Raw genomic sequence first — 14,162 nt, forward strand, 5'->3', positions numbered from 1 at the left:
TCTCCCGTCCTACCGAGGGTAAAGGACGCGATTTCCCCGTGGCGGAGCGAGGCAGCCAATCGGCGCTCGGCGCTCGGTTGCCTGGCGGCGACGGCAAGCGGGAAAGCATGGCGGCGACGGGGGTTGCGGCGCGGGCCGAGGCTGTCTCGCCGGCTGGAGCGGGTAAGGGGAGCACCGGAGGCATCCAGGCTACTGGGGGCTGCGCGGCCGGGTGACAGGTGACGGGGGTCGCTTGGGCGTTGCGCCGGCGGGCGGTTGTTTGGGTCCGCGCTGTGTGCCGGTGAGAGGCGGGGGCGCGCGGCGCTCCCTGGGAGCTGTAGTGCCCGGCGGCCCCTGCGCTCCCTGCGGGGGGGGGAGTTCGAACTACAAGTCCCGAAAGCCTCTGCGGCCCTTTGGTGTGGGGCGCTTGGGGGGGCTCGGGCCGAGGGGGAGCGCACCCTCCTTTCGAGGGCTCGGGGGCGGCTTGGTTGACCCTTTCTTTAGCTTTCCTACCCTTGGATGGCTGGCCCCTGGGGTTCCCAAACGGGCCTGAAGCGATCAGGACAGCGGGTGGGGGGTGTGTGTGAGGAGCCCGTTGTCGGCGCGGCTTCCCGCCCTGAGCAGCAGGGGTCACCGCCTGGCAGCGGGTTGGGCTCGGGACTGGAGAGAGAGAGAGAGGAGCGAGGCCGCCCGTCCTCCTGAGGCCCGGTCCCCTGCGGAGGGATATGTCCGCAGCCTTGTAGAAGGTAGGGCAGGAGTTGAAATTAGGCCTCTTTTCTTTTTAGCTGCAATGGGAAGGCAGAGAGGCCTTGGAAAGACAGAGTCTCCTCTGAGGGGACAGTTTCTGGCTTTCCGCCTCCGTCTGAAAGGACGGTGCCCTGTAATAGTGCAAGTCTGGCTTTGAGGGCTTAAGGGCTGAGTGAGCGAGCAGAGGCCTGAGCAAAAATTGTGAGCTTCTGAGATCTACTGATGTACGTAGCTATCAAACAAGTAATAAGCAACTCTAACACGTTTTCCCGGGCCCTGAGAGCCTGTTAAGAAAATCTAATTATCAAATTATTATCCTAATGAGTCTTTGTAGTATGAAATTGCATTAATTTTCTTTATATACATGTATATATATATGTATATAGCTCATGCTATATACTTAGTAGTCATGCTTAAGCAAGCAAACTTAAGTACCCCAGCTCGTCACAAGGGAGGACAGACCCCCGGGAAAGATGGACCTTTGTTTCTCTGAATTTCAAAGCAGCCCACAAAGGATACACCTGGATAACTGGATAACCAGCATCCTAGCTCCTCTAACACCTCTGTGAAATCCTCTCACTGTCTGGCATCATAGATAAGTAACTATAGCAAGACTGACTTCAGGGACATATAGATCAATAGAGAAGCAGGTGGATGATGATGCCATAGAAATATAGTTTCTTTGCAAGTGTAGGGTGTGTGTGTTCTAAATAGCGATTAGTGAAATCATGTTGTACCTGAATACTTAAAAGGTATAAGAATCATGTATAAAAACCACATTCTGGGTGTCCTGGTTTGAACGAGACACCTCATGGGCATGAATAAAAGGAGTACTCTTGTGATTCTATGCTGTGAGGCCTACCTACCCTCTCAGTTGCCCTTGGATAAATGGGCAGATGCAAAATTTCTCAGTTTAGTTAAAGTGGCCAACTGGTTGCAGAGATGGTTACTTAAATAAGAAACATGCAGTAACTTCTCCATGAATGTGCAAAGACCTGAGTGTGACTATTTCTGTTACTGCTGGCTCCGCATTGCCTCTCTTCAGAGGGTGGCTGTGGATTTGGGAAGCAATTGAGACGTAATAAATGTCATCAGAGGTGCTTCCTAGAAGACCATATTCTCTTACTGGCAAAGTGGTACACAAAAAAAAAGATGTTTGTATCCCTCCTTTGCATAACTGAATCCTAAAAACCTGTAAAAGGTAAGAATATTAATATATGGTGCATGTTAGGGTGAGAACACTGGTCTGGAACATGCTGCTGAAAAAGGCTGCATTATATACTCAGCAGGTAGGAAAAGAAGAGCAAGCACTGGAATGATGTATGCATGTGAAACACAGTGGAAAAAAAATTTTAAAATAGGGGCTTTTGAAATTTGGGGTTTTGAGAATCACACCTCTTAATTTAGGTACTCATATTTTGCTCTACTTACCACTTCGGAGGATCTGTTACCAACTTTTCCAGAATTCTACCAGAATACTTTATTAGGTTGGGGCCTGGAATCCACATCTTCCAGTAACTGAATTAGTTAGTCTGATGTGTTTGGTCTGTGTTTTGGTCTGTGTTTGCTGCAGCATTACCTGGAAAAGAAAGTTGGCTTGTATTTGCAGTTTAGTTGTGTGCATTGTAAAACAACTCTCTTAGTCTTGCTTTGCTTTTTCAGTACTTGTTCTCATATAGAAATTGTTGACTTTGAGGCTTCCCCCCACCCTGCTTTTTTTTCTTCTCCTTTTTCTTCAAAGGTTTAGTAGTCAACTTGTCAGGTCAAGGGTTGCAAAAACTGGGTCCAACCTTACTCTGTGATGCCGATACTCACACGCTGATACTGGACAAAAACCAGATCATTAAATTGGAACACTTGGAGAAATGCAGGAATCTGATGCAGGTCAGTGTTACTGGACTTGAATTTGCAATGAAATAATGGTACTGTGATGCCAATTAACAAGCTTCTGTTTTAAGGCCATAATGTGCAGTTGAGGTAAGTTGGCACTTCATGTCTTCGTAGGAAAATAAGTGATGGTTAACTAAAATAGAAACCTTTGTTTTCAGTGTAGCTCTACAGTTGATAGCGTGGGAGGCTGTTTTGCTGGTTACCTAGGTAATTAAAAATGAACTAAATAAATCCTGAGGGGGGAAGGAGGCATTGTAAGAACACTTAGAAAAGTCACCAAAAATCCAGACTTTTATGCTCGTTAGCTTTTGAATATTTGAGCTTTGTAACCTTAAAATTGACTTTGTTTTATCTTTCCTCTGTGTAATTGTAAACATGCAGAGATTCAGAAGACTGTCCTCTCCATTTGGGTTTCAGAACTTGACAGAGGAAGAGGATTAGTAGCCTTAATTTGCAAGAAGAAACAAAGCCATGTGAATTATCTTAAAATAGAGAAAGAAGGTTTTAAAAGAGTGAAGAGGGAGGAATCTCTGTAGTCTTGTTAATGTATCAATTCCTGCAGGCCCTGATGTTGCATGTGCTTATTAATACTAGCAGCAGTCCATTTAAGCATGACACTACTAGTCATAACAGTATCAAGCCTGTGCATGGTGCTTGCAAAAATGAGTATTAGTCCATGCAGGGCAAAATTGTACAATTCAATGTTGATTATCGCTGAAAGTGCCTCCAGATAGACTTGAAGTTACTTAATAGCTCCTAGAGACAGGCTAAACTGAGGTAGGAGAGGTTGTTGCTACAACAAACCTTCAGTAGTCTTCCAGCTTGGCAGTGGTGTTACTTATGCGTATGTCTAATCAGGTTTTAGCCTTTTCAAAGTGTGTGATTTCCAGGCCTGTTAGCACAGGACCTTTTTGAGAACTGGGAAATACATTTTGGTCTCTGCCATGCTGACAGTAAGTATGAATTTTACCACAGACGGTACAACGATTTGCTCAACGATTTGGCAATTCTGATATTAAAATCTTATTTTCATATGACATGTTTCCTCATTCATTCTCCTTTATTTAGCTGTTGTTAGGGGGATTTCCTCTTAAGCTTGCAGAGTGAGTTGTGAAGACTGCTTTCTTTGATCAGTAGTTTATTTCCTGGCTTTCGCACTATGTTCTGTCTGTTACTTGTTTGGAAATGGAATGTGTAGATTGAATATCCTGTATCTAATCCTGTTGCATTAGATATCCTGTTAGAGATCCTGTATCTAACCCCATGGGATTAGATATTTGGCCACTAAAAACAAAAGCCTAGTCTGTCTCTGCAGTTCAACAGTTAAAACTGTTTGTTTTATTTGTGTGTCAATCTGTAGCTCTCTGTAGCCAACAACCGTTTGGTGCGAATGATGGGTGTAGCAAAACTGACTAAACTCCGGGTGCTAAACTTGCCTCATAACAGCATTGGGTATGTGGAAGGGCTGAAGGATTTGGTGCACCTCGAATGGCTGAACTTGGCAGGAAATAACCTTAAGGTAAAATATTTAGTCGTTACACATTTTTTTTGCAGAATCTAGTGTTAGAGAAATTTGGAAAATGCTGGAAAGAAATCTGAAATGTGTTTCTGGTTTTGATTGGGTGTTGGAACAGGCTGCCCGGGGAGGTGGTTGAGTCACCATCCCTGGATGTATTTAAAAGATGGGCAGATGAGGTGCTTAGGGATATGGTTTAGTAGAGGACAGGAATGGTTGGACTCAATGATCTCAAAGGTTTTCCAACCTTATGATTCTGTGAAATGTTGAACTTTTGCTTCAACTAGATTATAAGATAAAAGAGGGCAACTTTCTGACAAGAATTGTCTACCACCAAAAAAAACAAACCAAACCCAAAAATTTTTGACATCAAAATGTAAAGGAGAATTGGGAAATAGTCCTCAAAACAAGAAAAGAATTAGTGTCTTTAAAATGAAACTGTAAAAACATGGGTTTCATGTTGGGTTAGTTATCTTGTGTTTTTAAGCTTTCAATATAATTTAGAATTATTGATACTCAGTTTTATTTAATGACTAAAGAGTTACTGTGAGTAATTGTCTGTTTTTCCTTTTGTAGGCCATTGAACAAATCAATTCCTGCCTATCTCTTCAGCATCTTGATTTGTCAGACAATAACATAGCTCAGTTAGGCGATCTCTCCAAGCTAACGTCACTGAAGGTAAATGCTGCTTTTATATCTGTTTTTGCTACATTCTTTGCATAAAGAAATTTGCCTTGAAAATTGCTAGCTTTTAAAACATTTATTATTCACACAGTAGCTCTTAATGGATTTTAATTAATCACTGTAATTTCTAGAGGGAAGCATGTAAAAAGTCTTTTCCTTGTTTTAAAGTTGCAGGAACCGAGGCAGTGATTTTTCTAAAGATTTTAATAAAGATAACATGGTGTGGTCTTGTTTGTATCTCTCCATGAATCAAGATAAAACATAGTGTTAACTCTTGCAGCATGATCACTGTAGAGGAAAAAAGAATGTTTCCAAATATGTTTTTTCTAACTATAACTATACTTCAGTTCTGCATTTTAAAATGAGAAGGTTTTTCTCTAAAAATATAAAAATTTGTTTTCCCTTACTGGAATAAACAAAAATGATGATGATGATATCCGAAAACCTGAGTTATAGTTCCTTTGTGTGTATTGTGGGTGTTGCCTGAACAAAAAATACGGGGAGCTTGATAAAACTTGTATTTCATCACTGTATTTTTATTCTGTAGACTCTGTTGCTACATGGAAATATTATAACTTCACTTCGCACTGCCCCTGTTTGCCTACCTCAGAATCTGACTGTTTTTTCTTTGGCAGAAAATGAAATCAGAGACTTAAATGAGGTAAGATGTAGGAGATGCCTTGGCTTTTGGCAAACTGAAAGCAGCAAGTTGGAAAAGTCTTCTGAGGATGTGGCTGGAAATTGGCTCTTTTTTTGAAACAACTCATGTTGATAGAAGTAACTTTTAATAGTTTATATGTAATAACTATACTTGCATTAGTTGCACAAGCTAAGTGATACCTTTTACAATTTGTCCTTGAAAGAAACTTTCCCATTTTTATCTTACTGTTTTCTATTATTCAAGGATGTCAAAAGTGTACTCTAAGGACTAAAATTCAGAGAGCTTTTGATGATTGAAAGTTGAAAGCTGAGCTGATTAACTGCTGCAGAGGGCTTTGCAGCTGCTATGTTTAGAACAGAGATTTGAATTGAAATATTTTGCTAATGCATTTCTCTTCAAAACAGAATGGTGTTTCTCCAGCTTCTTGGGTTACCTTTTTTTTTTGGGGGGGTAAAAATCTCACAGCTTGCTGTACTGAACTGGAATCTTAGACATATCATACTTTTCTATACCTAAAGCCCCATTCCCTGACTTTAAAAGAAGGCAGTACTTTCAAAGGACTATACTACTTGCAGGATAATTAATGGGAAAAGGGCAGGGGTTGATACAAGATCTTTTGAAGATATTCAAAAAGCAATAGTGATTTTTTTCAGTGCTGTGTTGTGTGAGATGTCTAGCTGTAACTAGGAGAAATGTGGCACGTTCTGTAAACGTTTATGGGTTCTGTTCAGTTAACTTCTGTATCTTGTTCTCTCAAGGTTTCTTTCCTGGCCTCTCTTCGTCACTTGGAACAGTTGTCAATTATGAACAATCCTTGTGTGATGGCCACACCTTCTATCCCTGGCTTTGACTACAGGCCATATATTGTCAGCTGGTGTCTGAACCTTAAAGTTCTTGATGGATATGTGATTTCTCAGAAGGAAAGGTAACAGTATTAAGTCTCTGAAATGATGAAATAAAGCTGGGCTATGCTGAAATTGCATTTTTATATAATAAAAAAATGGAAAAGTACTAATGATCTGAAATTCTGTTTGTCTTGCTAATGGCCATATGAGATAGGGGACTTTTGCAAAGTATTACAACTGTTAGAGTGGAATTATTATGTAAGATCACAAGTTAATTGAAGTAGAAGTATAACCTTAAGCTTTGGTTTTGTTACTCAACTCACAGTAGCACTTTTACAAAGGAAAGCTGTGGTAGCAATTCATCAATGGTCTGTTACCCTTTCCACCTTTACAGCCTCTTTGACTTAGCAGAATGAGACAATAAGGAGATACTAAGGCTATTGTCTTGGGGGGGATCTCAAATATGCCCTTTTTATACAGGGCTCAATTTGCATGTGTGTTTCTAGATCTGGCACTTTTGTATCGATTGCTCAAATATTATTTTGCTCTAATCATTTGTTACTGTACCAGCGTATCACTGTGATATCTGTATTGCAGTAGAGATGTCTTCTTAAAGTGCTTGATATCAGAACAGCCCAAACATAAATATTATCCAGTATAAACACATTTTAGCCCAGTACGTTAGCATGTTCTAGGACATTAGTGTCTTTTTTTTTTCATTACTAAAATAAAAAGCGGCCTTTTTGGTTGAAGTAAAAAATTATCCTGTTTCTGTTTTACAAAAATATATTATGACTTTCCCCAAAAGTTGCCTGTAAGAATTGTGGATTTTTTTTCGTGATTAATGGGGTTTTTCTGTATTACCCGTATTATTAATACAGGTATATAAAGTGTTCTCTATTATATATAGATAAATTATATCATGTGAATTAAAGAGTCTTGCATTTGGGGAAAAGCAACCCCATGTACCAGTGTAGGTTGGGGATGTATCTGTTGGAGACCAGCACAGGGGAAAGGGACCTGGGCGTCCCAGTGGACAGCAGGATGACTACGAGCCAGCAACATGCCCTCGTGGCCAAGGCCAGTGGCATCATGGGGTGTATTAGAAGAGGTGTGGTTAGTAGGTCAAGAGAGGTTCTCTCCTCCTCTGCTCTGCCCTGGTGAGACCACATCTGGAATATTGTGTCCAGTGCCGAGCCCCTCAGTTCAAGAAGGACAAGGAGCTACTTGAAAGAGTCTAGTGCAGGGCCACCAAGATGATTAAGGGATTGGAACACCTTCCTTATGAGGAAAGGCTGAGGGAGCTGGGAGAAGAGGAAACTGAGGGGTGACCTTATTAATGTTTATAAATATGTATAGGGTGAGTATCAGGAGGGTGGAGCCAGGCTCTTCTCAGTGATGTCCAGTGGTAGGACAAGGGGCAGCAGGTGCAAGCTGGAGCATAGGAAGTTCCATGTGAACATAAGGGAAAACTTTATCACTGTGAGAGTAATGGAGCACTGGCACAGGCTGTCTAGAGAGGCTGTGGGGTCTCCTTCTCTAGAGACATTCAAAACCCTCCTGGACATGTTCCTGTGTGACCTAGTCTAGGTGATTCTGCTCTGGCAGGGGGATTGGACTAGATGATCTTTCAAGGTCTCTTCTAAACCCTTATCATTCTGTGACTGTTTTCAGTGCTCAAAAATTAGTCACAGATAAAGCAGAGACTGCATAGTGTTGGTCAGAGGTTCTTTTTGTTGTTGCGATGCGAGGGAATACTTTATTCATCCCAGTTCTTCTGGGCACTGCTCATGTTCCAAATTTTGGTTGGATTTACAGGTTATTTCCTAGGTACCTGATAGAAAGACAGTAATCAAAGAGGAGTTACGGGGTTTATTCCATACATTAGTGGTGACCATTTTCCCCCTTCCTCACAGTTTGAAAGCAGAGTGGCTCTACAGTCAAGGTAAAGGAAGATCATATCGCCCTGGGCAGCATGTTCATCTGGTCCAGTACTTGGCTACTGTTTGCCCTCTTATATCTGCATATGGTCTCCAGACTGAAGAGGATGCTAAACTGGAAAAAATACTGAGTAAGCAAAGGTGAGAACTTGTTTCTCTGTTGTTAGAGAATGTAATTGAGAACATAGTGATGTGTCTTATTTTGTGTTAAATATAGTAACATCTCCTTTAAAGTATTTAAAAGCAACAGTGAATGCTGGAGATAAAAGGACTCATGGTGGTACTGGATGTGTCCTAGAGGGGAATGAGAGGCAAGAGAGCAGCAGCAGGACTGTTTTACTGCTTGCTCGGCCATCTAGGGGCACGTTTTCTCTGTTGTTCAGTCCATGCTTTGTAGGACATTGAAGGTGATTTGTGTTAGGACTGTGATTAAAATAAATGAACTACCTGCTAAGCTTTTTTTTTCCACAGAGAAAGAGTGGAAAACCTGAAAAATGAGCTTAGATTAATTTTTGTTATAGTTGTAAATGAGGACTATTACGGTACACTGGTAAATTAGTCATTTTTGTTCTTGGCACGTTCGTTCTTGGCTTTGAAATTAAGGTTGTCCTTTTGAGGGATACTTGATGCGCTTGACGATCTCTGTATCTGGCGCCTGGGTCTGACAGCAGAGGCCGCTGTAGAGCCTGCTGGTTCTGCCAGCAGTAGCTGGATCAGAATAGTTCCGTGGTGCATTTTCCTCCCATGAAAAGGTGGATGAATTGGCATTAAAAGCCAGAAAGCATTACAATACAGGTATTTATTCCCCAGGACCTACTGACAGACTTTTTTTGTGGGAAAATCAGAGCAGAAGACTCAACTCAGGCTGCATGTAAATGGCATAGTGTGGGTAGAAAGTTGGGTAACAAAAGCCCTAATGGTAAGCAGAAGGGCAGCATCTCATCAAAAGGGATGGAAACCTGGGAACATCCCAGTCCTGATGTACCTGCTGTTTTGCCAGTGGAGATTGATCTCCAGGAAAAAATTACAGAAATATTTGGGCCAATTTAGAGGAGAAGGTATAGTAAAAACACATTGGCCTAGGAATTTCCAGCTAAGTGCTCTGACAATCATATCATGTTTCTGGGGAAAATTCAGGAAGTTGCCTTGAAAAATGTAACTCAAAAACCTCACCAAAAATATGCCCCCCCCCAAATCCTCACCCATGTGTGTATGTGTGTGTATGTGTGTGTATATACACACATGCATATGATTTTTAAGACTCTTATTTTCTGACCTCTGCTTCACGGTCTTTGAATTTAGCTGGGCTGAAACAGCTAATTTCTGTTTTCTCAGTATGTAAAGGATTTTTTTTATGTTTATGACAAGACATGTTGATTTGTATTTGGTTTTTGTCCCTTTAGTAACAGGGATACCCTCTCCTTGCTCCAGTCATTTCCAAATGTAAAAGATACTCCCTTCAGTCATCAGACTCCTCTGTGCATACAAACATACTGTATGCTGCAGCAGGCATTTAACCTATCTGTAGTCCTTTGCATGTAGAAATCCTTTGTGGTTTTCAGTCTGTAGTCAGAATTGCATGTTGGATTTTTTTCTTTTTTTTTTTTGGTACATGTAACGAAGAAAAAGAGACAGGAGGAAGGGGAACAGGAGCAGTCTGTGCAGTCCCCTACTTTGTGAGTAGTCCTGTTAGTGTCTTGTAGGTGTAGGGATCTTCAGAATTAGCCTTTTTCTTTAGCATGGTTCGAGCACTCATTTCCTTTAAAGTAGTGGATAGTTTCTTTTAGATGTCTTCTGTACCAAAAAAGTTTAAAAGAAATATAAAATCTTTTGGAACTCTGTGCTTAGGCTCCACCAGAGGCAGTTGATGCATCAAAACCAGAATGAAGGACCACCTACATCTTCTACTCCCAACAAAACACTGCCAGTTACTTATGAACACAGCAGTCCAGCCCAGCCAACACAGATAGTTCTTGAAAGCGGTAAGAAGCTAACCTGCACCTGTGATGATTCTCTGGAAATAAATATATTTTTTAACTGGAAACTTTGGGGTGAGAATATCAGAACAAGGCCCTATTGTTTTATTCAGTTGATTTTTATTATTATTTAGGGTTTGTTTCCATTAAGGTTATACTTTGCTTTTGAAAAACATTCAATGCATATTCATATCTTGAAATGGTAGTGAGTTTGTTAGGTGAAAACCGCAGTCCAGTAAACTGAAGAGTTATTACTTGGGCTGTTCCATCTGATAAAAGTGTAACTTCTCCAGGGGGAGGCAGTGTGTGCAATTTAGTGTACCTGGAATTTACCAAGTTACTAGATGTTACTGTGAGAAGTAGTTATTGTCCTTATTGCTATGTAGAAGTAATGCTTATCCTTGCTAGCATTCTAGATCCTCTGATTCTAAATTCTGATTATCTAAACCAAATTGTGCATCCCTGTGAAATAAAAGAAGATACGTTACTGAAATATGACGACACTTTTGAATATGGCTTTCTGCCTATCTAGAACCTGTCATCCAGAAGAATTCTTGGGTTGGACCAAGTGCAAATGATGATCATTCCTATGCAGTAAAGAACACTTTGCTTCTTGAAAGAAGTTTTCGCAAGGAGCTGTACCTTGAAGATATACAAACAGATGAAGACAAGCTCAACAGCAGCCTTTTGTCCTCGGAGTCTACTTTCATGCCAGTTGCTTCAGGCTTGTCTCCCGTGTCTCCTTCTTCAGACCTGAAGCTACATGAAATCAATTTGGGCTTAGAAGATGATGATACAGTGATTGAATGTGTGAAAGATGTTAATAGTGGAGAAACAGCTAACAAGCAAGAGGCTTTATGTGTTACAAGAGAGCACTCCAGCAGAACAGTGGGAGGTGTGGAACCTCAAGAGAATATCAAAGAGGGTATGCTGTTGTCTTCTGATCCAGTAACAGCGAGCCTGACAGTCAATACAAGCAACTCTTCAGTATCCTCTGAAGACCAAGCTCTGCACAGTCACCCCAGCACCTCGGTAGGTGCTGAATCGGGAGTTACAACTCTCTGTCCTGACCAGATGACAAGAGAAAGTTCATTAACTGTTGCTGATCAAGGTACAGGTGAACTACAAAGAATGACCAAAGCGGCTACCAAGCTTCAGGCTTGCTGGAGAGGATTTTACACGAGGAACCACCACCCCAGAGCCAAAGAAGTGCGGTATGAAATTCGCCTGAACAGAATGCAGGAGCATATAATTTGTTTAACTGATGAAATAGAAAAGTAAGTTCAGGTCATGCTGTCTATTTTAAAATCTGAATGAATATAACCAGGCATAAGCAGGTCTTGATACAACAACTCATTGTAGAATCTACTGTTGGTAGTAGAAAACTGATTACGGACGGGGTGTGTGTGTGTGTGTGTGTGTGTGTGTGTGTGTGTGTGCTTCCTGTAAGATAAGCACAGTTATGCAAATAGCTGTTCATCTCCAGTGCTTTCTAAGAGTGGATTGCGTTAGAGTAACTTTTTCTGTTCCTGTTAGCAGGACTTGCATGTTTCACTGCACAATGAAAACAGAAATTGTTAAGTGCAATTTTTTTTTCCTACTTGTCTCCTAGCAGTTAAGAAAGTCTTTAAATAAAGTGTCTGTATTGAGAGTCATTCCTCTGCTTCCTCCAGAAACTCCTAGTGCTTACACATCATGCCTGCATCCAAGTGATATCAGCAGGAGAGAGCATAATTTGAAATCCAGAAGCACTATTTTAGGGTTTGCTGGGGGTTTTTTTGTGGGTTTTTTTTTTTTTTCTGCTGGAAAAAGAAGCGTGTCTACTTAATATGAAGAGTTCAGCTTCAGCTTACAAAAAGATAGTTAAAGTATTAGCAAGTCAATAAATGTGCTGCAGCAAAAGGAAGCAGAATCTTTAATGTAACTTGGAAAGAGAAACTTGAAGTCAGCAGCTGGGTATCGATGGCAAGCCAGACTGCAGTAATGTCTTAATGTTTGGCTCTGTTCTGTCGTTCAAGTGCTGTTACATAAGTAGGCATTTTTATGTATCCCTGTTCTTGATACCCAAATGGTGCTTATTTAAGCTGCATAAATTTGGATGTGTGTTCTTGCAGACTAAGAAAAGAAAGAGAGGAAGATAAGATTCAGAGGCTTGTACAGGAGGAAGCGGTCAGATTTCTTTGGAACCAGGTAAATGGTTTTAGTTCTCTTATTTTTCTGTTTATGTGTGAATTTGAAAGGCACTATTTCATACTGCTGATCCTGAAGAGTTTGTCAATATGATTAATTTTTAATAATGATAACTTGGGTGGCTTATTAGAATCTAATTGCCATCTTGTTTTTTATGCTGATATGCTGGTGGAAAATAATGTTCAGAAGAATCAGTGCAATAACACAGGTTTTGTTACAGGAGGTGATATTATAGCCTGGTGTGAGGAGGAGGACAAAATGCAAGGGAAGCTAACCAAACATAGCAGAACCTTGAAGAACTATGTGACTGCTAGACGCCCAGGGCAAATGAAATGGGGTCAAACTTTGTTGCTTTTGAGCAACTCACTTCCACAGCAAGAAATTATTACCACATCTTCTCTTAAGCTATTCTGTCAAAAATGAGACGTTGTTTTCTTAAGCCTGAGTTACTCATAAAGGTTCCCCATCTTTTTTTTTTTTTTTTTTCCGAGCAGATTCCTTTTTTTTTCAGGTATTTGAACTGGGAGGCTTATGTGCCCTGTCAGTGTTGGGCACCTAGGTTTAAAACCCATTATGTAACAGTGGGAAGAACATATTTTTCCCCAAAGGTATGGTGAACCTCCTGTTAGTTCTCTCTGTCAGAAGTTTTACGTTAAATTTTTGTTGCAAGACATACTTTAGAAACCAAAGTACTTTCTTAATGGCATTTCATAATGAAATTCTCCCTATGTTTTACAGGTTAAATCCCTTCAACAGTGGCAGCTTTCAGTGACACAAAACGTAGGTGCCACGTGGCAACCTGGGATCTCTTCAGCCGGTACTTTCTGTCCGTCCGAACCACCTATTCAATCATCCACGCTTGAGCAGGAAACCCCACCAGCTCCAGCTGTTAGTTCTGCTTGGTTACTTCCAGCAAGTGATGCTCTTCAGGAAAAGTCTGTGTTGCGTTTCCCAGATTCTGGTTTCCATTCTTCCATGGCTGATCAGACGGCTGCCAGTGACTTCTGTGGCTCTGAAAAGAGTTTAACAGAAGGGACCGAGAGCGCTCTTTCGGTGGAAACTGTCAAACCTTGTGGCAATTCTGTTTCAGCGTATTCCTCAGATATAGAGGATGGCTGTGGGGAATGTGGGCAAAGTAAAGAGAGCTCTGGTAATGAGCAGGACAACGGACTAATACAACAGTATTTGGAGTCTGTTCAGCAGTTGGAAGAGGCTGATGAAGGGGCACATCACAACGATGAAGCAGAAGGCAGCTGGCCACCCATCGCTATTTCAGCGGAAAGCCAAGATGCTTCATCCGACGCTGTCTCTGTAGACTTCCCTCAAGACACCTCTTCTCCTGCTCGAGGTGAAATCAGTCAGGCACCAGAAAGCTGCAAACTGAATTCAGGAATAGTAGAAGGGAAGCAAACAGACTGCGATTCTTCATTTCAGATGCTGCATGTCGGGATAGCTGTATAGTAGGCTCAGTTCCACAAAGGACTAGGGATTCCATCTCGTTTTACTCCCTCTTTCTCCCAGTTATCAAAACTTGGTTTTCATGTGTGCTGTTTCAGACTTTGACTCATGTTACCAGTTCATGTTTTAATTAGTATTTTATCGATGTTGCTGAGGACTGACACTAACTATGCTAACCTGCAATCAGCAAAAGCCTCAGTCACAGTCGTTATTATGCACTTTATTTTCAAACAGAAAACTGATATCCTAGTACCTGGCTTCCATTAAATTAATTCT

General features: G+C 41.2%; 1 protein-coding gene across 1 annotated transcript; it reads left to right on the plus strand.

The window, feature by feature from the left end:
- Positions 1-107: 107 nt before the first annotated feature.
- CEP97 (centrosomal protein 97) lies at positions 108-13,889 on the plus strand (the record flags this gene model as incomplete). Its single annotated transcript, XM_084266451.1, has 11 exons — positions 108-162; positions 2,468-2,610; positions 3,977-4,135; positions 4,709-4,810; positions 5,364-5,477; positions 6,236-6,402; positions 8,239-8,403; positions 10,111-10,244; positions 10,771-11,515; positions 12,353-12,428; positions 13,167-13,889. The coding sequence occupies 11 exons, from the start codon at positions 108-110 to the stop codon at positions 13,887-13,889; spliced, it is 2,583 nt and encodes an 860-aa protein (XP_084122577.1).
- Positions 13,890-14,162: the final 273 nt, after the last annotated feature.

This window comes from Gallinula chloropus (genome assembly GCF_964237585.1).
Source record: "Gallinula chloropus genome assembly, chromosome: 1".
NCBI lineage: Eukaryota > Metazoa > Chordata > Aves > Gruiformes > Rallidae > Gallinula > Gallinula chloropus.